The 25,854-nt window shown below is 39.0% G+C and overlaps 1 protein-coding gene across 1 annotated transcript in view; it reads left to right on the top strand.

Moving 5' to 3' along the window:
• Positions 1–1,393: 1,393 nt before the first annotated feature.
• KIF5C (kinesin family member 5C) overlaps positions 1,394–25,854 on the top strand; it is a gene marked incomplete at its 3' end in the record, with an annotated part of 43,743 nt that continues 19,282 nt past the window's right edge. The window contains exons 1-10 of the mRNA XM_009577898.1: positions 1,394–1,573; positions 4,205–4,295; positions 10,618–10,691; positions 15,167–15,271; positions 17,919–17,967; positions 18,809–18,864; positions 19,767–19,854; positions 21,912–22,036; positions 23,827–23,931; positions 24,272–24,420. Of these exons, the coding sequence (XP_009576193.1) occupies positions 1,394–1,573; positions 4,205–4,295; positions 10,618–10,691; positions 15,167–15,271; positions 17,919–17,967; positions 18,809–18,864; positions 19,767–19,854; positions 21,912–22,036; positions 23,827–23,931; positions 24,272–24,420 (1,022 nt within the window). The remainder of the gene's footprint in view (positions 1,574–4,204; positions 4,296–10,617; positions 10,692–15,166; positions 15,272–17,918; positions 17,968–18,808; positions 18,865–19,766; positions 19,855–21,911; positions 22,037–23,826; positions 23,932–24,271; positions 24,421–25,854) is intronic.

The raw sequence follows: 25,854 nt of genomic DNA, 5'->3' as shown, positions 1-25,854 counted from the left end.
AAACCCAGCATGCTTGTTGTATGCTCACTTCTTCCTTTGTACCTTAGCAATTATATATCTGAGCTACATGCTGGCTGTTGGAAATTCCATTCTAAGCCATCGCACCTTGCCCGTGGTTTTTATAGGGCACTTTGGGGATGGACCTTGGACTGTGGATTCTGCCTCCGAGCTCAGATGCTTGAAAGTCAGGTGTTGTCTTGCTTAGCATCATAACCTGCAGATACACTGGTGGAGTCGACCCTGAACGTCTGTCTGAAGATCACAGGGAATTAATCATGAAATTGCATTAAGGCTCCTAATTCTTAGCAGGCAGCTCTAAGCACTGAGCACTTCTCATTTCCTGTCTGTGTGGAATTTGGGAGAGTTGAGGTTTATTTATTTATTTATTTTTAAACGGGAAATATAATTGGTTATCTTTAATTGAGACTGCATTAGCTTCTAGTGATAGTAATGCTCTGTGATGTTGTTTGTAAAATGATGGTTTTGGTAGCACATGTATTTATGGTTAAGATCCTTTTTGTGCTTGTGAAATCCTCAGGTTTTTTTAAATGCCAAGCCTGTAAACTCAAAAGGAAACTTTAAACATTAAGTTGGTGAAATAATAACTGGCAATACATACGAATAGCATTCTTCATGCTATCGAAAGGCCAGAACAGAATTTATCTTGCTGTCAATACAACTTCAACAGGAATTGTGTGGGTGGATAGGAGCACTTATCCTAGCCATTATGCAGCAGTGGCATAAGTTAATGGAACAGATTGTCAGGGGGACTGTAGGAAGTAATCGCATAGGAAGGAAGATGTGATTTATGTATGAGACATAATACACTGCATATAATGAGAAAGTTTGAAAAATAATGTATGGAGGAGGTGCACAGATAAAACTGTTAGCATCAACTCAGAAAATAACACTTTATTTCTAGCTGCTTATTGCTTTCTTGAATAAGCTCTAACACGGCTGAAATATTCCTGATTTTGGTATTTAATTCAAGCTGAGTTACATTTGGAAAAAAAAAAAAAGTAGTTGTGTTATTTCTGAAGATGACAATAGGGGAAAAAGTTCTGCTTGGGAACATGCTAAAAATAAGGTGATGTTCATGCTTGCTCACCCTCCCTTTCTGTTTTGGAGCAAAACCTTTGGATCTGCCAGCATGTTGCCTTTTTAGGATGGATATGGCTTTGGTTACCTTTGAGGAAAGTCTGTCAAAAATTAAGAGCTTATAACAATAACACCCTCCAAAACAAAAAAAACCCCAAAACCGTAGTTTGCTCCAGAGAAAAATCTTCTATCTTAACAGTATCTTGGTGGTTGAACTGCCACAGCTTTCCTTCAGGCTGGGCATCTTCTCCCTGTCTAAGGTGTTGTGGTCTTCTCCAGCCCCTCTAAGCTGAGGATGAGCTCCTGCAGGACACATGCAGAGTGGGTCTGTGGGCTGCCAGGCTGGGATGTGGAAGGGGTGAGGGACAACCCAGTGGGAGAGGCAGTGATCAGGAGCCTGGAGCTGGGTGGAGATGGTGGTGAGGAGGACTCCAAGGAGACCTGGTGGGACAGAAGGGTCAGAAAGCTGAACAAGGTAAGTGGGGTGACACAGGAGGTGCTCAACATTTCTCCAACATCAGAGACCCAAGCAGGAACTTCTGAACAAAGAAAGAGGGAGGAGGATGAGGAGCCTAAGGAGCAGGGAGTGCAGCTGGCTGTGTAGGTGGGAAGAAGAGGGTTGAGCAGGATTGAGAGGATTTAGGGCAGAGGAGAAGGAGTAGCAGAGCAAAAGAAGGTATAAACTTTCAGACTGAGGATAGACTCATCATACTCTCCTTTGCGGAAAGGAGTGTGAGCCTTGAGTTGTCTTTGTCGAAGATCAATGCGGAGACAAAGCACAAAAAACCTCCCCAAAAACCCGTAAGTGCTGCTTGGATAATGGAGTGCTCTCATTTTGTGCGGTTGGTGACAGATGCTTTGTGATCCTTCACATTCATTTATTTTCTTCAGATATCAGTGATGGGTGTTCCAGTCCTTTAGCTTCCCAGAACAAAAATCCCAAGAAAGAAATTTGACCTATGTAGCACGTTTGTGAATTGCTGCTTTACATTTATAGCTTTTCAGTTTGGCAGATAAATAACGGTTGCAGCCAGTGCCTCTTTCAGCTGCGTGCAGCACAATTATGATGGGATTGTTTTTTGGGGCTCTCTGACATTATAGTTGTTGAGAGCTCAGTAGAAGAGCTGGATTGATTGCACCAGAGCAATGTTTGCCTGGAGTGCTGTGTTTGCCATGGCAGGGTGATGTACTGGCATCGCGCTCTGCTACTCTCTCACATTGCTTAGCTAATAAGCCTCAGCTCAGGCATGAAGGAGATAAATGGGATAAGTGGATGGCTGAGGTTGTGTGTCCGTGTGGTTTTTGGCCTCTTGCATTAGGGCTTATTGTCTAGTGCTTGGAATAAGCAAAATGGGGATAAGTAGGTAAAAAGTCCATTTGAGAAATTGTTCCAGAATAGTTATAGCAGGGCTGGGCAGCCCTTCTCATCCTGGGAACGAAGACCTTTGTCTAGCTGAGAGCCACGCAACGTGCACTGTCTGTGGAAAGCTGTTGGAGAGACAGAGTTTGGGGTAGGTGCCAGCTGGGTGCTCCCAGCAGTCCCACCACTCTCCTGGGGGCTGGGGCTGCCGTGGGTGAGAACTGGGGGCTGGGGCCGCATTGTGATGTCAGTCTGAATCGCCTCTTTGGGCTTGCGTCTTACCAAGTGGGGTGCTTGGATGGCCCAGTGTTCACCCCATGCCAGCACAAAACCATGAATTATTTACTAAATGATTTATAAATTGCCTTCTTATCCTTGAGATCTGAAATTCTGGGATGAAACATGAAGAACACACATTGCAGCCAAACACCTCGATGTCTTATTTTCCCCTGTGGCTGTTAAGTAACCAAGTTTAAGGAGCAGGCAAGTGTAAGCTTATGATCTGCTTGAAGTAAAATCAAAGTGTGACAAAAATGGCTAACTGAGCACAGCATTTGAACATCTGGCTGCAAATGGCAGAAATGGCACGTCGACTCAACAGAACAAGACTCCTACATCGGGTATCCAGCCACCTCGCAGTTAGCTTTGAAGCCCTCGTTATGCTGTTCTTGGAGCAGGTGTCACATCTTCGAAGGGAAATGTTACAGGCTTTGATGGAAGATAAGAAAGATGTTACACATCCGCTTAGTGTAACTTTAAATAAAAGAATTGTATTTTAAATGCAAATGTTTTGCTTGTTTTTGAGTTGTAAGGAGCTGAACTGCTGTCTTAAAAATTGATTTGCCTTTTAAGTGTCATGGAAACCTATTTTTAGGATTGCTAATATGTATTTCTCTTGTAACCAATTATACTCGCTACAAAGAGGAATCAAAATTTTCTGGAAGTGTATGTGCAGGTGGTGCTACACCATGTATACATACGAATAAGTGTCAGTTATGGTGTCTCCTGGGAATTAGGGAGACCAACCTGGAAATAGTCCCAATCCCATTCAAAATGTCATTTCGGAGCTCTTTCCACGCGGCATCTTGTTATTTGTTGGTGCTAAGGATAAAAATCATGACAATTTCAGAATAAAATATAAGCTTAGGGCAACATAACAGTCTACTGGGCTGTTTTTGGGTGTAACCTATGGTTTTACCGATACGTGTTTGCATGTTTAGCATAGAAATGAAACCAGGCTGTTTCTGCTGAAGGAATGCGTAGGTGTTGGGACCGTGCTGGGCCACCTCAACATCAGCAGAAGGCAGCTCTCGGGACCTGCAAACTTCTGGTTCTCTCTGGTCTGATTGCGGTTTCTCGCACCACAGTTTTCACTAGTTTGCAATAATGAACGGCAGATCTTTTGCAAATATTTGTATGGCTATTCCCCCTTAACTCCTAGGAGAGGGAGAAAATAATCAACTTTCAGTTGCTGATATTTCAGCTTATTGTTTCCTGCAACTGTAGCTGCTGACCCAAATGTGAACACACAGAAAACATATGCCGCATTTTATTTGCCAGCTATAGAAAAGATGCTTTTGGAGAACATGAGATGTCACATCTGTTTAGTCAACAAAATATTGTCATCTCCATTGCACTGAATGGCTTCCTTTGTAGTGAATGCTGCGTTTCAGGTTGCCTGTTAAATGGGGTCTGTAAACTGTTTTAAATGTTCTTTATCTTACAAAGTTTCTATTTTGTTTACAGCAAGGGAAGCCGTATGTCTTTGACAGAGTGTTACCTCCTAATACAACCCAGGAACAAGTTTATAATGCCTGTGCCAAGCAGATTGTTAAAGGTAGGTGTTGTCTTTGTTTACTCCCGTTTGGGGGGAGGTAAGATGATGTCTCCCTGTCCCCTCAAGCTATTTAAAGACAGGATAATAAATGTTTAGATGTTTGTGTGGGAGTTTAGTAATTAGTAATTCCAAGTATTTCCTTTTTTAGGGACTTGTCTATGTGAAAAAACCAAACCCAACCAAAAAACAAAGCAAACAAAAAAGAGCTGAAGGAATTGCAGTAGTTGTTCCTTACTTTCTCCTTGTGTATGACTTATTCCACAAAAATACTTGCTTTTTGTGGTATAAGATAAGCAACAAAAAGCATGTTCTTCATGCAGCATGAGACTGTTCAGTATGAGATAAGCATGGAGTAGCTGTGTCTTTGAATGGAAGGATGGACCATTAAAGGAAAACTTAGAAGGTACTGGTTTTGTAGCTGCTTTGCAGGCAGGTAGATTGCATTTAAAACTGAAATGAGAACACAAGTGCCTATTGGATAGCACCTTATTTGTTTAAAACAAAACCTTCATAAACTGTTGAAATGTCAAGATCTTAACTTGAGAATCAAACTTTTTGGGTGCATTTTAATTGCCTGCTATACCTCCCCCACCTCCCAAATCACCCTCAGACCTGCCACTTGGTTCTGATGCTGGATGGTCCATCCATGATGGTATTACAACGGCTGCAGCATCTCAGGGGTTACTTATAGTACCTGGCCTAGTTGTTCTCTGGCCTTGTGAGGTGTCCCTGTTCCCCCCAAGATCTGGTCCTCAGTTTTTGTTTTTAAATCAAAATATGCAGACAGTGGGAGTGGTGTCAGAACGGGTCAGAGTTGTGCTTTTATAGCAACGCAAGGCTGCATGTAGAATGCTGTGGGATTTATGTGGCGTGACACATTTGGGATTGCTGATAGGTGCAGGAGCTACCGAAGCAGTGTTGAAGGACTCGATAGTGTTTCAGGCAAGGAGCTGGATCTGCTGAGAGCTTGTGTGTCTGCCGGTGGGGAGAGGTCCCTGGGGTGAGCAGCACTGCTGCAAACCCTGGGTTTTGTTCTGGAGGAAATTGGTTGGCTCACTCAGACAGCCTCGAGCAAGCCAACATGTGTGTAGTCTAGATGATTGGGGGTGAGGACTAGAAGCTAAATTATTTGATGTTGGAGAGAGGAAATGAGTCATAAGACTTCAGTTGCCTCTTCTCAGAGGGGAGTCTAATTATGGCAATTCTGACTTCAGACGGGTAAGCCTTTAATAAAAACTGGTGGGATTGGAGTTGTAGAGCTTACAAATTATTAGTTTGGGTTGCTGACATACCACTCAACTTTTGGAAGTTTGGGGAACTGTTTCAGTACTACAGTGTGTGCTAACAGATGCAGCACATCGCTGTTTGTAGACTTGCGGAGGGTATTTATATCCCCTGTGGAATTTGGTTTCCTCTGAAAATGGTGAGAGAAATAAAATCCTGTTTGAGAGCAAACCTTGGAAGACCTAAATCAGTGACTAAGTCTTCTTCATTAACCAAATAGAAAGGCAAATACTTTCCGAAGTTCTGTTTGAAAATAGAGTTCAAACATACTTTTGCATGTGTGTTAACTTGGACCTTCTAGATACCTTTAAAGGCAAGTTTGGTGGGGGAGGAGAGGGTGTAGAAGAAAGGAAAAGAGAAAGAGAAACTGGGGGGGGGAAGAGAGGAGAGAAAGAGAAAATGAGAAGGAGAGAGATGGGAAGGGAGAGCAAGGGAGAGGGGGGAGAGAAGGAGAATGTAAGACAGGGAGAGGGTCTGGGAGGGAGGGCGGGAAGGAGGGCACAGCATTACTCAAGTGATGTTCTTGAGCTCTGGGCTTAAATTTCCTTACGTTTAATTTCTAGTTTAAAGCCTAATAAAGTGAAGAATGTGAAACGGACTGGGCTGTTTCTGATAGACTGGAACAATGTAATTTACTACATGGAAATATGAGCTGAGTGCATTACAACTTGGAGCACTATTTAAATCTGAGACTTTTTGAAATAGCTTTTCAAGGTTACCATTTGTTATCAGATTTCATTATACTCCCATGAAATGGTTGATGGTTTCATTGTGATTAATGTTATTACAGAAAATGCCAGCTGGCCTAACAATCTCTAAAACAATGGTTATAATAACTATGTTGACAATAAGAGTGATCTAAATGAGGTTTTTTCACTGAAGAAGAAATAGGATTAGGTTTAAGTAAACAGCTCAATAACTAAGTCAAAGTATTTCAGATTCCGTACGTGAGAAACATGAGAAGGAAGGAGATTTTTAGAGGAGAAGCAGCAATCTGTGCATTACAGCGATTTGCATCGGGTTGGGCGCTGGGATGGTGTATGTTCAAGGTACTCCCAAGGGCGGAAGTACCAGTAGTGGAAGTGTGTGGGGAATCATCACTGGTGCATATGACCACAGTTTGGGAATTTGTGTTTGCATTTTTTTAACCAAACTTAAGAAATATCACTAAATCTGAAAGGGAACAATAGTGTGTGATTGCCACCACTTTCGCTTTGTTTCCCATTGCTCTTTATTGCCAGAAGACAGCTTTATCTTCTCAACCTACACAGATGGATGTCTGTATCTGGATTTTGCATCTTTCCTACAATTACATTGAGGGGAGAATATATAATGGCCCAAGCTATGGCTGAGCAGTGGAGCTGTGAGCATGTTAGTGCACATGTGAACATCTGCACATTTGTGTGTACTGTGAGGAGGAGAAAATTGCTTTAATGATTTTTTGGGTGGTGGAGTTGCTCTCACTGAGTAGTTTATTGACTTTCTATTCTGGTTACAAATTCGGGCCTCAAATGCTGAGTCGCGGAACTAGGAAGTTTAGAGATGAAAAAGATAAGTATAGAGGTAAAAATTTGGTCGTAGAAATGAGGCTGAAAGGACTTCCGTAAAGCCATTTGGTCTTTCTTCTTGTCATGAAGACTCTGTACTTGTCAGTGGTCCAATGGAAAGGTCTCCAGTCCACAGCCGCCCTTGGCCATTTGTTGCAGAGCTCTGCTGGGCACTCCAGTGCTGCTGGAAGGACTTTCTGGGTCCCTAACCCGAGCGAGTCTGTGTTGTAGCCCTGACACAAGGGTTGCGGTTTTAGACCTCTTGTCCTCTCCATCCTCGTCAGGACAAAGGCCATCTGGCAGCAGTTGAGTGGCTGAGTTGAGTAGCCGGCTTTTGTGGGGAGGGTAAATCAAACTGAAAATCATCGTAGAGAATTGGACCAGGAATTAAGAAAAGCACTTGGTCGTATTTTGTTTGTTATGAGTTACGTAAAAATCCCAACTGATCTTTGTTCGGTCACTTTGTTCATCTGGGTTTTTTTACCCCCTCTCCTTTGTTCTTAAGTTTTGTGCAGGCTGTTTCTCTCAGCAACTGTCTTCTCTCTTTATCCTGTTGACAGATGGTATATTAACTATCGTAAGGTAGAAAGCCTTCCAACAAAAACAACCTCTTCTACCACAGAGACCACTGACTTCTTTTAATTGCAGGTGATGCAAAAGACTATTTTTTTATAGAATAAGGTATTTTTTGCTAATTGGGAAGGTAAATTACTTATCTATGCTTCCTCAGGCAGCGATGTATCTCAGTATACATTGATGCAAATTCTGAGCAATTTTCTTACATAACGGTTGATTAATCAGATTATTTTCCCCCTAGGCAGTGTACCAGTATAGAGCTGACATTGTACCTTGCATTCACCTGGAGATAAGAAGCCTTTTTTTTTAATTCAACCTATTTTTTTAAAATGTTACCCAAGTTTGGCAAAAAATGGACATAGTAGTAGTGAACTCTTAGATTGTGCTTAACTGTCCTGGGGTGGAATTTAAAAGGTATTTGCATGCTAGGTGATATTTTAGAAACAAAAAGGACTTGCACATGTTTGCTTGAGTATTTCTGACTTCCTCCTAGGACAACTATTTATATTTTTTGATGCCTGAACACCTTTGAAATTCTGGTTCTGTGCACCTTCCAAACACGAATTGGCTTTTATCTAAAGAGAAGAAGAAACTTTCTTCCTTTTCCAACTTCTAGCTAGATTTTCGTTTAGAATAAAAAAGTCCAAACACAAGTATTTTCTTTCCTTGCTAGCTAACGAAGATGGAACCTTCTATACGCAGTAGATGTGGGGTACTTACAACTGGATCTAGTCTCAAAGGTTAAATATGACTGCCTCCCTGTTGTGCTTCCAAAGACATTGCTTAGTATACATTGGGGTTTTATTGGAAAAAATGCCGATAAAATTGCACCCATGAAAGTTCAAGTGAATGGGCTTTGAACGTGGTGCAGCCGGATGGCCAGCAGCGAGGCTCGCCAGCTGTTTTCTCCTGCGTTCAAGCTACCCTTGCTGTAGCCCTTCCCTTCCATTCAAGTTCATTCTGTGTTGGACTGAAAATCAATGAGATGTTCCCTTCCGAAAAGAACTGATGAATCAATGTTTTGAAATACCAGTAACATGAAATTTGGCCCTATTTTGAAGCCGTTGGTGAAATTATGGGTTGAAGGCATGAACTCAGGATAGCACTGCATCTACGGCTGGACATCTGTTTTTTTATCTATGCAATTATTATTTATAATTCCTTCTTTTAAACTTTGTTTCCTTAAAGCAGGAATAAGCAGTGTCTCTATTTTTATAAACAGATGAGGATGCTAAATTCATACAAAATGTTAATACCAGAATGATAGTAATTATAGTCTCTAACTTAGTCATTCTCCTAGATTTCAAGATTTGAAAAATTTACTCTGAAAAATACTCTGTGGAGGTCTATACAACCTCTGGCATGTCTGTCCTCTTCAGCTCCCCAAAACAGTACTACCACAACTTAAACAGTTACACTCTGAGTTTAATTATAATAAATATTTTTAAATGGGTTCATTCCAATTTCATCCTTACTCAGTATTGCTGTATAGGAAATGTGGGTCTATGTCATGGCTGTCTCGGAAAAAGATCTCTTTGCCTTTCCTTTCTTTTATCCATTTCTTTTCTTTGAAATCATCTTTCTGTGGTTTTTATCTCAAATTTTTTCACACTTGTTTCTTCTTCATTCTTTTTATATTTTTCTAACGTATCTTATTTAATTCTCCTTCCTAGCTGGACCATCTACATACATACATATGGAGATACATATAGAGGGTGGGAAACATAACAAATATTTCAGAAGCAGAGAAGGCCAACTCTAAAAGCAGGAGATGCGTTCGGAAGTGGCCGTGGACAGGAAACTTTCTGCCCTGCCGGATGGCTGCTCTCAGTCCCCTCTGCAGGCTGCAAGAGTCGAGCTTTCCTTATGCGTTTATTTTTTGCTGTTGGCTCTGCCCTGGCTTTGTTGCTCTCTCTCTGTCTGGTGTTTCTGCTCCGGAGGCCCGTGGCAGACCTCCGGTACCGAGTACGATGCCACTGGCCCCCGGCAAGAGGCATCGGGCACGGTGGCGAGGGGAAGGTGGGTGTCCCTAAGCAGAGCACCCTGGCCAGCATCTTCTCGCTGCATGCGGGGGCTCTGGGGGGGTCTTTCAGAGGAGGCTGGTGGGAGCAGCACGGGGTTATCACCACTGCTTTTTTTTTAGATTGAAGGTTTCCTTCATTCTTTATTAGCAACTATAATAAGTATTACTCTTTTTTACATGAAAGCTGCATAAATAGGTGGCCCTACTTAAGATTTTAAATTCACTTGCCTGGAGCAAGTCCAACCCAGTAATCCTTTCAACGGCAATAAATGGACGTGGGACTCTGCATAAGAACCAGCTGGTTTACAACCCTCCCGGATTTCTGAAAGCTACTATAGACATTAACCACTGCAAAGTTAAAAATGGGTATTTTTGTGTCTTAATGCAATATAAAATTAATCATTCTTCCTTGAGAGAAATATATTTTCAATAAAGCAAACTCCTGTTCATCTGACTTTCTTCTTGCTTTGCTCTCCTGCTTTGCAGACAAGCTTGGAAATAAATGAGGCCATGAACTATTGAGGGTGTTACAGCAGTAGAAATATACAGTATGAGTCTGTTTAATTTTCTCTATGATGCGTGATGGTTTAAAATGCAGCAATTAAGTTTTCTCTTTCCCATGTTACACAGGTATATTGGATAATATCTAGTGTCCAGAGATTTTTTTTTTCTCAGGAAAGTGAGAGAGATGTCAATAATTCTGCAATTCTCTAATTTACATTTTATTATGAACTTTTTTTGGCCTAAAGGTAGCTAGTTATGTCATATTTTTCCCATTCTTTATTGCACAAACTATTTTCTAATTGAGCATCAACATTGTAGAAGACTTCTGAAATGCTGGTAATCCTGCTTTAAGATGCCAATATGAGTTTTAATTTTTTTTTTCTTGCAGATGTTCTTGAAGGCTACAATGGCACAATCTTTGCTTATGGACAGACATCATCAGGAAAAACGCATACTATGGAGGTACAGTGGCAAAATTAAATCAGTTTGGTAGCGGCAGTAGAATTATATGTACCAATTACCTGAACAAGCTAGCTATCTGGAGCGCTCAGCTGTGAGTGACATATAAAAAGAGATCTGGGTATGTTTAGCTTCTACTGCCTTTCAAGCTGTAGTATTTCTTTCAATGTGGAGTTTTTTTCAAGAGATGTCTACAGATACCTAGCTAAACTAACAAATGGTGAGTGAAAAACATCAAGTATAGTTTCTCCGTATTTGTCACAACAGTTTAGGTATGTGTATATTTAAAGGATTTGAGTGAGATTTGTTAATCCACAAGTGAAAAACAGTAATAAGGGTCTGTAGAGTTCCCTTGCATGCAGGGTTATGAAAATTCATGCCTTGGTTATTGGTTTTCTCATTTGCACTCCCCTTCTGGGAATACCACTCTCGCATGCTGCAGCACAGATGGATGAATTTGAGAATTGTTGCTTTGGAGGAGGAGAATACCAAATTATACCAAATTCCAGTGGCTGAAGTCCTAAGTTTGTTCATATTTCTGCCACATGAAGTGTGAGAGCGTAGTTTTTTTCCTTTGTTTTGTTTTTTTTAACTGTTCAGTTAGAAGACATTTAGATATTTTAGTCTCTTGCTAAAAAAGGAGGATCATTCAAGCATTTAATCCTCACATAGGATTGTTTCCATCACAACGCTGTACAAGCTGGGTGTGTATGTCTTGGAGCATTTCAGTTCAACTGTGAACTTTAAACAGGAGGTCTACAGCAAAGTTTTGCTAAATGAAAAGAAAAAATGAGCTTTTATTTGTTCAACAGCATCAGATGGTTTTGCTACACGATTAACACAGGTGACCTATCTAACCTGAAGGTTAAAGGAAGGAAAGCAATATTCTCTCGAGCCAACAGGCCCTGGTGAAATTGCTGTTCGATTGCCACAGTTGTTCCTTTCCTGGAGGATGCAATAACTGATGCCTCACGTCTAATTAAGTCTGTCCTTGTGAGGATGGGGGAAATTACTAGCTTAGCCCTCACAGATGGCACAATGGCTGAGTAATCCACCAGCTCTGAATGTAATTAAATCAAAATGTCTGCAGGGCTTGAGCTGGTACTTCCACATGGCATAGGGGAAGATCTCTTAAAGCCAATTTATATTCAGAATTATGAGCTGTGATAAAGAAAATGACTGTGGAAAAATGGCTGGTTTACTTCTTTAATAAAGAAAAAGCTGTCATTTTGAAGTAGAATCAAATCTATATTCAGTTTTAATCCCCCTTTTAATCTAACATCCTCTTGTAAAGTTGCTAAAGTATGTTGTGGAAGAAAAAAATAGTCTGAAGTTGAAGAAATAGTAAATCCTCTTGGTAAAGCTGTTATGGAGGATTTTCTGCAAAGTGTGCAATGCTTCATAGTGTTAGTGTTAAGCTTAAACAGGACACGGTAGTATAATATAGCCAGGATAGGCTTTTTGACATACACAGGCCTTTCTCCTGTGCTAGATAACACATTTGCCAACCTGTATAGCAGGATATAACCAAAACCTTCTTAAAAATTATGTATTTTTGCCCATAAGATTATATTGATGGGCTTTGACCTTATAATAGCGTTTTCAATAGTGGGTCCCTGTAGACTGTAGTTATTATGTCAACATCCTGAAATAAAACAGCACTGTCTCAAACGTTACACTTCACTAGCTACTGCCTGCCTGCCTGCTATGTTTAAATGTGGAAATTAATGTTCTTATTAAAATGAGAGGCTTTAATGAGCAGAGAAGTCTCCGTCCTGGTGCTTTGGGGGAGTTTACTAACTGCAATGTCAGCAGGGCAGCAGCAGCACATTTCTCCAAACTCTTTCTGAGGTTACAGCTAAATCCATGAGAGTGGTGGGTTTGTTTTTTTTTTTATTCCAGCTTTCCAGTGACTAGCCTATCTCTACCTTTCTCTTCCCTTCCAGTTTGTGGTCTCCATAAATTATAGTGGGACCTGCTTCAATCATGTCTTGTTTTAATAAAAATCCAGTGATAATAAAGTAAAAATGATATTTTTTTTCAATACATCGCAGAATGCTGATGTTAGTATTTTAAAGATCTTAACTCTTTCTTCTCAAAGCAGTGAATGTGATCTTGCTTCACTGAAGTTTCTACTGACTTAAATAGTGAGAAAGCCCAAGCCCAGGAAGTTGTAGATGCAGTGGTTGAGTTACATGCACACTTAATCATACTTTACAGATTGCTTTCTCTTCTGAGCTAGAGAAAGCTATGTAAAGGAAAGCATAATTATTACAGGGCTTGTTGAGGCTAGGAGAATGTTTAATTAAATACTTCGATAAGTTGTCACTTACCCAGAGCCCAGGCAATTATTAGAGGAAAGGTTTACCTAGTGCGGTGATCCCAAAGCTGATGCACCTCTGTGCAGAAAAAATCTCTGCAACAAAACTTTGAATTCAAACTGTCCTTTGGCAGAGCTAACAACCCAGCTCGATCAAAACTCCTATAGAAAAGGGGGCACTGCATAGCTCTAGCATTTCTCGTTCTGTAGCTGTCTTTGCCTCTGCTGCCTTAGGAATCGTGCATCTTGCAGTGCTAAGTAGTGTAGACGTACCTTTGGTTGCATTCGTGTGCGCTGAAGAAATACCAGCAAATCTCTGTTAATTCTAGTTTAGGTAAAACTACTTTCCCCTCTTTGGGAAAACTCTCTCCGTGCAGTAATACAAGGTAGTCAGGTGGTTTCAGTGGGCTTTTCAAGGGCTTCTTCAGGAAGAAGGGATGGATAGTGTGAAAATTGAATTGCGGTCTGCACAATAACGGCGCTGTGCGATGGAACTGAGTGCTGTGCTGGCAAGGTAAAACAAAGTGTTGGGATTTGGTTTCAGTGTGTGTTTGTGCGTACAAGTTTTCCTCTCCATCAGGGATTTAGTTTATTTAATCACCCTCTTTTTCATTCTCGTAGTCTGAAATAAAATGGTGTATCATATGACAAGGACTTTTTAGTTTTTGAGAAGCTTAATAGGATGTTGGATATGGTATAGCATTTAACGGCTTCCGCTGCAGAAGGTAATATTATTTGTATAATATAAATAAAATATTCATGGTTTAGATACAGCTGAGTGCTGCATTTATAGGGAAGGCAGTCAGCAATGTAACTGATTTATCTATATTCCTCTCGCCCTTTTTTTCCCCAAGATGTGTAATTCAAGGGCAGAAACCTAGTAACTGCTTTAAATACAAGCTTTGAGATAGAGGAGGAGATTGTGTCAGTTCTTCATGTTAAAATTCCTTCATCCTAGGTTGATGCTTAGAAGTTGACTGTCATTTCACCAGCTTTAGCATAAAGGAAGCGATGTCTAGAAATACTATATTTGAGTATACTAATAAAGGCTGAGAAACTTGGAGAACAGGTCAATGTGACCCACTAGTCATTCACATGCATGCATAATACTGGGAAACTCACGTAGATGTGTATGATTTTCTTCCTATTTTGCGGAAAAAATGTTGGCGTTTAATAATTTTCAGCAATTACAGATCAAATCTGACTTCCCATGATGTGGAATTGTATGGTTACCAACTATATTAAAAAAAAAAAAAATGCCCTACCACTACTTGGATAAGGTGCTTTGTTGTGCTGATATGGACAGTAATACTTGGACAAAGATACATTCAAAAGGTATATTAGAGTTTCTAGGCGCTCTGTTCTGATGGAGTCTTACGACTACTGACTTGTTATTGCATATTTAAGCAGTTTCATAAAACATTTGGAAATAACAATGCAGTGTACGCTGTAGTCAGAAAAGGTTTTTATTTCGAGTTTATATTTCTATTCAGTTTTCAAGTGGTGTTAGCTTTCCTGTATGTGTCTGGCTTTTTCAAAAAGAGGAGTGCAATTAAAAGGAGCCATGCAGTCAGGGGAGTTGTTGGTTTTAGTTAATATTCAGTTCTTGAAAGAATAGAGGAAGGTAGTTGTGCAGATTAACATGCAGAACAGTAGTGTTTGTAAGGCACAGTTCACTGTCAATAGGCCCAGCAAGCTCAAATCAAAATATATTACTCTAATCCCCAAATCCCCGCAACCTGGATTTTGCTTTAGCTTTCTAGCATAGTGGTGAAAGAGAAACAAAATGCTTTAATACTTCGTGTTTCTGACATGTTTCCAAATATCTGATTTAACTGGAAGAACCAGGCTGTAATTTGTAGGCTTGTGTTTATCTGTCTATCTTTGGTCGGAGAGTGACAGTGTAAATAGCGGCAGGACAGCACGCTTGGCAAATGGCAGGAGCTGACGAAACAAATAGATGCTCCGTCGGGTGAAGAGTGCTAACATGTCGAGTCGTTCTGCCACCTTTTCTGTGCCCTTATATCAAGGAAGTCCCCCCAGAGCAGCAGACACGTTCACAGGGGACCACTGGAGGAAGGTGTGTTTGGACAAGGCTTTCTCCTCTCTTGTGCCCGAGCTAGGCTTTCCAAGTTATGGTTTGGTTTTGTGTCTGCAGGGGAAGCTGCACGACCCTCAGCTCATGGGAATCATTCCGAGAATTGCACATGACATCTTTGACCACATCTATTCCATGGATGAAAACCTGGAGTTTCATATAAAGGTAAATGCAGAATGACGTGTTAACATAATGGGTCGGATGGAAGAAAGTTGAGCTGGATGGGAAATCTGCATTCATGCTATAACATTGCGCTGCAGAATTTTTCCTTTCTGCGTTTTATAACTCAAAAAACCATTGAGTTACTGAGGATATTTCCTAGAAATAATCCAATACAGTTACTAGCCTTTGATGGAAATTTTTTTTGAGTGTGTTTTCAGCTCAGGTTTGCTAGTCCGTTGGTTGCCTTGTCTCTCACCACAGCTGATAGGCTAGCCAACATGGTAAGAAAACACTTATTCACTGCAGCTTCTCCAGAGACTGTCTCTCAGCCCTGCTAGTTATGACCATAAATACTACTGATCTGCATGACGTTTGAGAGAATACTGACATGTTGTTCCCATCTCAATGACATAAACAGTCTTGTGGGTTTGAAATGGAGGAAAGATGGCTTTGGGCAATTTACGGAAGGATGTTTAGAAGTAATTTTTAATCTCAAAATCTTACATGTGGGTTCCTTGAGATGGTGGACTAAGTTTTGCTTTGAACAGCTGATATGTTTTCCCTGTCCTTATTGTGATACCAAACATATGATCTCAAATTATTTGAATGACCTTTAATTCCTACTGTTCATCCTGTCTCCTGGGGACCTCTCAGCCATGGGGGCATCAGTCATCTGGCAGAGTTGGGGTCAGGGCACAGCTTTCTTCTAAGTGGACATCAGTAAAATTACCCTGTGGATTGCAGGAAAAATGGCTACTCCTCTGTGTGATCCCTCCCCCCCGCAAAATGTACCTAGACGGCTTCAGTAAAGTTAAGTAGCTGAGCACAGGTAGAGTGTGAAATCACTGTCCCTTCTCCTGCTGTGACCAGGTGATGCTCTTTGAGAATGGAGCTCTGCTCCTCTGTCCCTCTTGTGCCTCAAAGTTGGAGATGAGTGACTTCTTAGTGCTGCTTGTATTAAAGCCCTTGAAGCACTTCTGGGGGTATATATTTTTTATTTTCCCAATAATCTAGCAGAGTATGTCTGAACCAGTTACTGATCTGCTGGAAGGACTAGGTCATTTTTTATTGAGAGCCTTCTTAGCAGTGCCTCTTTGTGGGTGTGCTCATGGAGTACAGACAGAAGAAGCAGACATACAAAGTACAAATTAACCCTCTAAATATTTTAATATCTATATATTTTAATATTTTAGTTGTAAAATATTGAGCTCCTTAAGAAGAGGCGCCTCTGAATGAATTTTCATAGAAATGACTTCCATAGAAGTAACACTGATTTCTTTTCATCATCTGTAAAGCTCTCCTGTGGCTATTGCTATTCTATATGATAGCACTTGGATAGCAACAGATGGGGACCCCCTTGTACAAGACGTGTAAATTCCTGTCCTGGCAGAAGATTATCACTTTATAAATCATGGTCTGCCAGCACTGAATTATTTCAGTGGTTTCCTATCATAGTTGACGTTTATGAATATCTTAACAGAAAAGCTGCCTAAATAGCATTGAATGAGTGAGTGATTATACAAGGAGCTGTCATTGAGAGAAATGCATGTTCTGTCATTGGGAGCAAGAATTTAACCAAACTGTCACACTCTTTTAATAACTGAGCCAACGCTGAAAATTAACATCATTTTTTTTCTCTCCCTCTTCAATAGAGACCCGTTTAGAACAGGGAGGGGAACTTGGTATCTCCTGCGTGTGTTGGTCCTCAGCAGTGTGTTAATAGGATAATATAAAGCACGTGAGTTAAGTCTAGGTGAACCGGACTGTTGAAATGAGCTGGTCCAGAGGAGGGCTTTAAATGGGACACAGATGAAGTAAACGCACAAAAGCAAAACACATCTGAATTTAATAGCAGTTGTCACATAGGAAGATAACTCGTCAGTATAAAAAAAAAGATATAATTTATTTTTCCTATGAGAGAAAATGATACTTTACTAGATAGCTAGTGTTCACTGATACCTAAAATTTAGCCATTGTGTTCTAGCTAAATAATCCCTGGATAAAGCTTATTTAGGGTAAGGTTAGGCATCACCCCCCTAACACTTTTCTGTTTGCTTCTCCTTTTATTTAGAGAGTCATTCATTCATTCTCCCTCTCCTTAATATTTTATTTTTTGAGGACAATTGCCTCTCCCTTTGTTACAGAAAAGCTCATTTTCAGTTTCCTCTTTGGGACTTGATTCAGGACAGAACTTTTACATGTGCTTCATTTAAAAGTTTAATTTAATTTATATTGCTTAAGCTTATGTAACCTGTATGTTAAACCACTGAACGCACTGTGTGCTTTTGTGCTGCTGAATATCAATATGCCTCTTACAGTTGTCAAAATTTACCCTCCTCGTAATGCAGCTGTACTGATATGATACTAGCTGAATTGATTTGATTCTGTTCAATATTTTTGGTGTCAAAAAAATGGTGAAGATAAGATTTGTCTGGAGGTTTTTTGTATGCTTTCCTGATGAATCACTGATAAATGGAGAAGGATCAGACATTTAGATCATTCGAATTACAAATACTTTCACGTGAAAGATGTGGTTCAAAGTATGTGGGAGGTAGATTTTATTTTTAGTTTAACAGATATGGAAATATAGGTACAGAGACTTTTGAATTGCCAAAGTTTAAATCTGTAATGTTTATAATTACTTCATTAGGTTTCCTACTTTGAGATATATTTGGACAAAATAAGGGACCTACTTGATGGTAAGTTCTGCATTTCTTATGTGATTAAGTGGTGTTGGACTTGGTATAGTGCTTTGAATCAACGCTTAAGGGGAAACGGTTACTTTCTTTGAGAGTGATTTAAATTTAAGCTGTATGACTCGTTTTGTGAAAGAGAATTTTGCAATTTAAGTCATCTCTGACTCTCATGCACCTACCTCTGCAGTGCTACATAGCTTGATTATAAATCAATGAGTACAGAGAATTTTAGACTTCAAGGCATGTCTGAGCCTCACTGGCAATGTATATTCTTAAAATAAAACTGTGTTCTGTTGAGGTTTTTTTGTTAAATTTAGAATACATTTGGTTCATCTTATTCCTTGCTTTGCTTCTGTTGGGTAGAGATTGTTGGGAGTTATCTGTCTCTTTTACAATTTGTGTGTCTGTATATGCATGCTGTATGTTGATGAAAGTGTGAGTTGTGTGTGTTGAATCAGTCTGAAGAGAGAGAAATGCATGCTAATGGTAACGCAAAACCAGGGACATGTATTTGAGCTTCTTTGAATTCCAGGGAGTTCTTCTGTTTCTTTTGAAATTTTTGCTGCTTTGGCAAAATCCAGCTTGGTCAGTGTTTATTTTATTAATCCAAGCAATAAAAAAAAGCTCTTGTGCCATAAAGTTAACTTTAAAGAAACAGGTACAAGACTGACAGAACAAGAAACAAGTTTTACGTAACAGAAATATTGGTGGTTAATGAGGAGTGGGAAGCGACTACAATTCTCATTTACAGATTTAATACATTCACGGTATTTGTCTGTCATGCCTGTAGTCGACACATTATTATCTGTGGAATATTCCTAATGATCTCCATCTTTTTTATTAGTGTCAAAGACAAACCTCGCTGTACATGAAGATAAAAACAGAGTCCCATATGTTAAGGTACAAGGAAAATTTGATGCTCATTTTTTCATTCTTTCTCACTTACGCATTTATTTACATATTTCCATTTGTATCCCACTGCGTTTGCTGAGATGATTCAACTCATGTACAGAGACTTGAATGTTCAAGTAGTATTGGTCCCCGAATTTAAACAGTTTCCTGAAATATTAGTGGGCTTGAATCATGTTTGCTTTATTTTCCTGACTTTAAACATTTATATTTTGTTAGTATGGTGTTAAATTTTAAGTATTCATTGCCATTTTATGTCAGATATGAAAGAGAACATCTTGAAGAATTTTGTTCTTTAATATTTTGTTGCATAGATGCTGTAATGTCGCAATATTTTAGAACAGATTTGTTTGGTTAAGAATTTGTTCTATGATTTCCTGGGCCCTCACTTAAATGTAATATACTTGTTATGAACATATCTGAGCCTTAATAATATAAATATAATATTGTTCTGTTTATTCTCATCCTGGGGAGAGCAAAACCAAATTTGATAAAATAATTCCTTCAGTAATATTGCATTAAGACAGAGAACAAGGACTATGAATCACATCTTGTAGTTTGAGAGAGAAAAATTCGTTTGGGTATGTAATCTAACCCAAATTAGTAACAGGAATATATGCTGTATGTGTTCTAAGCATAGAAACTCTCTTCTGCTGCATGTTTGGATTTGACCGAGTCTTTAATCTTGTGAAAAAAAAATTGTCTCTCAAGTTATCCCGTGGACTCCTCCTGAAAGTCATACAAAGGCATGTTTTGGTCCATTGCCTCGCTAATGATCATGTTGGATGTTGATGGGTCTTCTAAATATTTTGTTCATCACTGCTAAATATTCTTCCTGCATTTGGAGTGCTAGGACACTTCCTACACTTTTCTATTTTCTTGCATATTTCTAGGGTTGTACAGAAAGATTTGTATCTAGTCCTGAAGAAGTTTTGGATGTCATTGATGAAGGGAAAGCTAACCGTCATGTAGCCGTTACAAGTAAGTATTCTGTGGAAGCTTTTCTGGCTACAAAGGGAGGGTGGTTGTAGCTTCCTAGTGGTGTATTGATTCTTCACATTCACAAAGTACTTTGAGGTACTTAGGTGAATGATGTAAAGATGCACAAATTATAACGCTCTAAAGTTAATAGAGCTGTACCTTTTTTACTGCTTCACTGCATACAGAAACATTTATTGACTTTCAGCTTTGAGAACTTCTGAATTTAATACATGGCATTATATAGTATTGCTATATAAAAAGTCAAAATATATATTGTTACACATAGTATAGATATTTTGAAATTATGTATAACTGAAATCATGTACGTACATTCTTCTTTGTGCTACAAGTCCAGAACTCGGAGCAATTCACTGGTCAAATGGCAGGCAAAGACTGCAGAGCAATTACCAGACTCTGCCTGTTTCTCGCTTGCAAGTTATCCCAGTGAAGCAGTGACTTGGACTGAGTTCCAATAATGGCAAAGCAAACAAATCTTCCTGAATTAAAAAACAGAATAATCACTTCAGCCTGAGCCAAATTTGTTGACATTTATGTTGCATGCAGCCTACTAGCATTACAGTGATAAAAAGGGCAGGTATCTTTGCCCTGTTTCCCAATTTATACTGTAAGATGTCTTTGATCCAAGCAGTGAGCTTGGTGGAACCTCATCTTGTAACTCAAGTCTTTGCGGTGGGGTGGAGGTGGGGGGTTGGGTTTGGTTGGTTGGTTTGTTTGGGGTTTTTTTGTTGTTGTAATTTTATTTTATTTTCTATTTTTTATGGTGCCCTGGGTAACTTCTTTCTCTTCCATGTCTCTACCTTCTTGCTTTAGTAAATACTGTATTGCTTTAGCTTTCCTGTGCCTTTCTCATCTTACTAATAGAAATGTATTCTCTTTTTTCTGAGAAACGTTTCCTCACGTTGTTTCTGCTATTCCCTTTAACAAAAAATACCCAAATACACCTTTTGCTGTGATACTGCATTTTGCATTTAGTGCACAGAGAAAAGTTCTGACAAAAGTTGACAGAGAATGAATTTTACCTAGAAATGGCGAGGAGCAGATTTTGAAGCATTATTGAAAAAACTGAGTTTGGAGATGGAGGAGAAAAAGGGAGTTTGGATAAATACAAATATTGCTGTGAATGTGAATGGGGAAAGGTGGTAGTGGATTTTAAAGTAACAGAGAAAATAGAGAAAACAGATGAGAAAGTGGTTTACTGATTCTTAATGTTTTCTTTTTGCTACGTTATGAAACTTCAAGCATGACATGGTTACAATCAAACTTAGAATAAGTGGAAGCTGAAACAGTAACTGCCTGTGTTTTACCTGCTGCCTGGGAGAAGGAGGATTTTTAATTACATAAGCAATAAAAGTCACTCTGAAATTTTAATTTAAATAGTGTGGCTTTGATGAAAACTTTTGCTAAAATGTTGGGAGATCTCCTCACACAATTGCACTGAGACCTGCCCAGCTTCTTTTTATTGCAAATATTATTACTTCTCTTTAAATTCTCCTGCTCAGCTCAAAATTACTCCTCTGTCCAGGATGCTGAACATACATCCTCATTGTAGCTCTGTGTCTAAATAGTGTCCATTATATCACAGCAGTTTTTTGTGTGAGCTGTCTATACTCATGAAGAAGCATAAAAGGACAGACCTTTATTTCTTATTGTACCTGTGTAATGTTATTTTTTATTATTATGCTGTGATTTTTTTTTTGTTATTTTTTACTATTTCTGGTCAAATTTTATTGCTTAAAAAAACTTTCAAAAAAAGAAAGAAAGAAAGAAAGAAAAAAAAGCTTTTTTCCCAAGGCTGTCATTTATCATGAATCTGGTTAATTTGGTCATGTTGGGAGAAAGTAGGAGCTTGTTCCGTAGCCCATGAGCTTTATTTGCAGCTCTTGGCATAGACGCTGCTGTCAGTACAGTGGTCGGGGCTCTCCAGTGAATGGACTCGTACTTTTGAATTTGCTAGCCATAGGCTAGCTCTGATGAAATATAATTTCTTGTCAGGTTTTAAAGTCATTTAAATAAAACCTTTCAAATGTTGATTGCAGATATGAATGAACACAGCTCTAGGAGCCACAGTATCTTCCTCATTAATATTAAACAAGAGAATGTGGAAACTGAGAAGAAACTCAGTGGAAAGCTTTACCTGGTAGACTTGGCTGGAAGCGAGAAGGTAATCTTTCCTTTTTCCTAAACTGCTGAATTATCCTAGTGGGATCATTAAACTGATCGTGTGAATGTGTGTCAGTGCATACTAAGCCAGGTATAGTTACAGAAGTTTTACAGAAGTCTTATCTCATGTTATCAGTAGTGTGGCAATTTTTTTTTTTTTTTTTTTTTTAATGTGAGATGGAGAAAAGGAACAGATCTGAACCATTTATTGGTATAAAATGCAAAACCCAAAACTCTGCAATAGATCTTCCTTTATAATGAAGTGAATTGAACCAGTGTACTTTTATGTAGCTTCACATTTAGTTATGGGTATTTGAATAAAGTAATATAATTTTTATGTAATTTGTCATATTAGACTGCTATTTTAATTTTTTTATATTCAGACATATCCTATTTCTAGGTTCTCTGTAATTATTTCACATGTTAGATCAATGAAATAACAGCAGTTAATGCAGTTGTACAGCTGAAATCTATTTGAAGCTCCCTGAATGACTTGATTGTAGTGACTATTTCTGCTTTGCAATATAGAAAAATACTAGCCAGGAAAGAACTTATATCTGTTTATCAAAAGAGTAATGGTCTAGAACAGTACTGCAGTGGAAAAAAAGTTGTTTCTCAGTTCTAATTCTGACGACTTCTGTAGTGTTCAAAATTGCTTCACTGTAAACGAAATAAATTAATTTAAAACCCCGTCATTTTGCAACGCTATAGATCCTTTATTCAAGCTGGATCCTTGGTAACTACTCTGCATGTCAAAATAATTAAATAATTACTCATGATGGAGCAATGTCTCTCATTGTGGTCACAGATTTCTATTTCTTTCTGAAAATGAGAAGTAAAATGAAAGATTTTGTTTGATAGGCTGAGCAGCTTTCAGAATGCTCATTGGGACACACTAGTTGATAACCCATCATTACAATGCGGAAGCCATCCATCAGAGTAATTAATCATGTTAATTTCTGTTATTGCATATAATACTAAATGTTAAATTAAAATCTCTTAGTGGTGTTTAGAAAATGAGTGCCTAGTGAGGCTCCACTCTCCTCTGGAAAATACACTTCTGTGGTTCATTATGTTCATTTGGACATTGTACAGAAAACCTGAAATAAGGGTTTCCTTGGTAGATTGTCGTCTTAAAAGATACAATTATGTTTCCAATTAAGTCATGTGGCATTCATTTTTGGAGGAGAGTACAGATACTGTAGTTTCAGTGTAGAGAAAAATATATAGCTTTATCCTACATAAAAAGAGAGAGAGAAAAGATTGGTGCTGTCTAAACGAGTGCTGGTCCCAGGCCACCGAGCTTCTTGACTGGGCCACTTTGGGGTCCATTTTGTGGGCCAGCGAACCTCGCGTGAGTGAGATTATGCCTTTTCTGCCCTGATATTCTTGGTCCACACAAGTAAAATACAAAGCCAAGATACTCGTTTGGTGGCATATGCTGTGCCACTGAGTGTGCCCTGAGAATATACCTGCAGTGTTCCCTATCTGTATGGACAGTCTGGTCTTGGAAGTGGTCCCCAAGTGTGCCCAAGCATCCGCAGACTTACCAGCTTTTCCCTTAACGAAGTAAGAGTGAGCTTGTTCTTACACTGGAAGAAAGGCAGAAGTGTTACAGGCTTCCACTAACAAAAAAGGGCATATAAAATTCTCCTCCTTCATCCTGAGGATAAGCTTGCTTTGTTTTTCTTCCAAGAGCATCTTTAACTGTTGCACTATCTGCGTTGTAGCTGTATTTGAACAGGCGCTTGCTGATAGCTGAGCCTGACTGTTGCCTGCTCTCTTTGGTAGGTCAGCAAAACCGGAGCGGAGGGCGCTGTTCTTGATGAAGCTAAAAATATCAATAAGTCTTTGTCTGCTTTAGGCAATGTGATATCTGCCTTGGCAGAAGGAACTGTAAGTAATCCTGTTTTGTGTTGTTGAAGAATGGCTTTTTATTTATCTGTTTCTTTGCCATGCACATAAAAAAATAAGCTAACATTTCAATTCAGCAAGACGAAAATATTAGCTTTCCAACCACAAACCAGTGACACTTTTGCTATTCTACTAAAGATAAGAAACTAGTTCTGAGTGATTTCACTTGAGTGCCTATCCAATCTTAGCACAATCAAAACAATTACTCTTCAGGATTGTATGCTACAAATCCATTAAACCTGTCATTGTCGGCTCATGTTCTCTCGTTACGATACCGTTATTTAAAAAAATTGTTCTTGTCTCTTACTTGTATTTTGATTAGAAAACCCACGTTCCATACCGAGACAGCAAAATGACCCGAATCCTTCAGGATTCCCTGGGTGGGAACTGCAGAACCACCATCGTGATATGCTGTTCTCCTTCTGTGTTCAACGAAGCAGAAACAAAGTCAACTCTGATGTTCGGACAGCGGTGAGTCCGACTCGGCGTTAGGCTGGATGACACTTACTCGGGCTCTTCCACGTGTTCTGAGCCAGTCGTGCCGAGGGGAGTGAGATGAGTAGGCATTTTAAAATAGGGAGGTTTCTGGAGTTGTTCAAATACAGTACTGGAGAACTTGAGAAAACTCTTTATTTTATGTCTCTTTATGTCTCTTTGTTCCCTATGGCACCAGAAAAATATTAATGCTGGCCAGCAGCTGCACTATTTAGCGGCTCTGGTAATTTTTCCTGCAGAAAGTATAAAGCGTTATAGTAGTTCTTTGAAATTTTATGGGGAAGATAATAGTATTGGGCAGTTTTCTGTTGGCTAACTCAGTGGAAAATGTTTGGGTTTGCTTTATCTGATACTGGTGTTGCTTTTAAGATGTGTCTTCTCCTTGAATGGCATCTCAGGGATTATTGTTAAGGTTGCGAAAAATATTTTTTAACCGTTAAGAAAAATGAAGGATGTGGACACAGTGTAATATTGACAGCTTTGAAAGATTACTGTGATAGCTCACAGACATTTTTATATGATTGAAGGATCTTAACAATTTAGGAACAAGTTCTCAGAAACAAGCAAGGATAAAATAAATGTGGAAGTGTTCAGAGAGAAGATTTCTTTTCCATATGTGTTCGTTGCCAATAGTCGTATGAAATACATTTGGAAAGTTTGCAAAAATAGGTCAGGCTCATTACGTAATTACTGGTTTTGTTGTAATTGAGGAGAACTCTGATACTTTGGAAAATTCCTCACTTTGTTTTGTGTACGTTTATTTATTTGTGTAATAGCAGAAAGAAAAAATACTAGCAAGTTATGATAGTTTGAAATATAATTTATTTAGCAGTTTGTACAATATAATAAGTTTGTCTTTGTCTGAAAATGGGTTGTTTTCCACCATGCATAATTTTTGCATCGAAGCCCACACTGCTAAGGAGCATTTTATATTGGAAAGTAAAATCATGTATAAAAGATTAATCTGATGATCTTCTATTAATTCATTGCCCCACTTTTATCCTTTACTGTGAGCTTTCCTTAGATTTTAGTGAGGGAAGATGATCCTTTAGTGTATTCCTATAAGAGTACATAAAAGTGCAGGATGGGCAGTGAAGGACAAACAGATGCAGTTGGGTGCAGTCCCTTGTAAGGGACAGTGGTGGATTAAATTATTGAAGAGGTAAGCTTCTACTGAAATCCTGTATATTATAATGTCACAGAAATTTTGAGTAAATGCAAATATTAAGATGCAGTAATTAAATAAAGAGTGTTAACAACTCTGAAGTAGAATGAGTTGCACAGTTTTTGTTGCACAGATGGTAAAAGTTTAAATGTTTTGGTAGTTCACAGTTTAAACCTCCCCATGTACAGTTTTCTGACTGCAGGTGATTTCAGACGAGTGTGAGTCTTTCACCCCTGTAGAACAGA

The sequence above is a fragment of the Fulmarus glacialis genome, unplaced genomic scaffold, assembly GCF_000690835.1.
Source record: "Fulmarus glacialis isolate BGI_N327 unplaced genomic scaffold, ASM69083v1 scaffold16775, whole genome shotgun sequence".
NCBI lineage: Eukaryota > Metazoa > Chordata > Aves > Procellariiformes > Procellariidae > Fulmarus > Fulmarus glacialis.
Note: the sequence above shows the minus strand (reverse complement) of the source record. Positions and strands in the feature narration are given on the sequence as shown.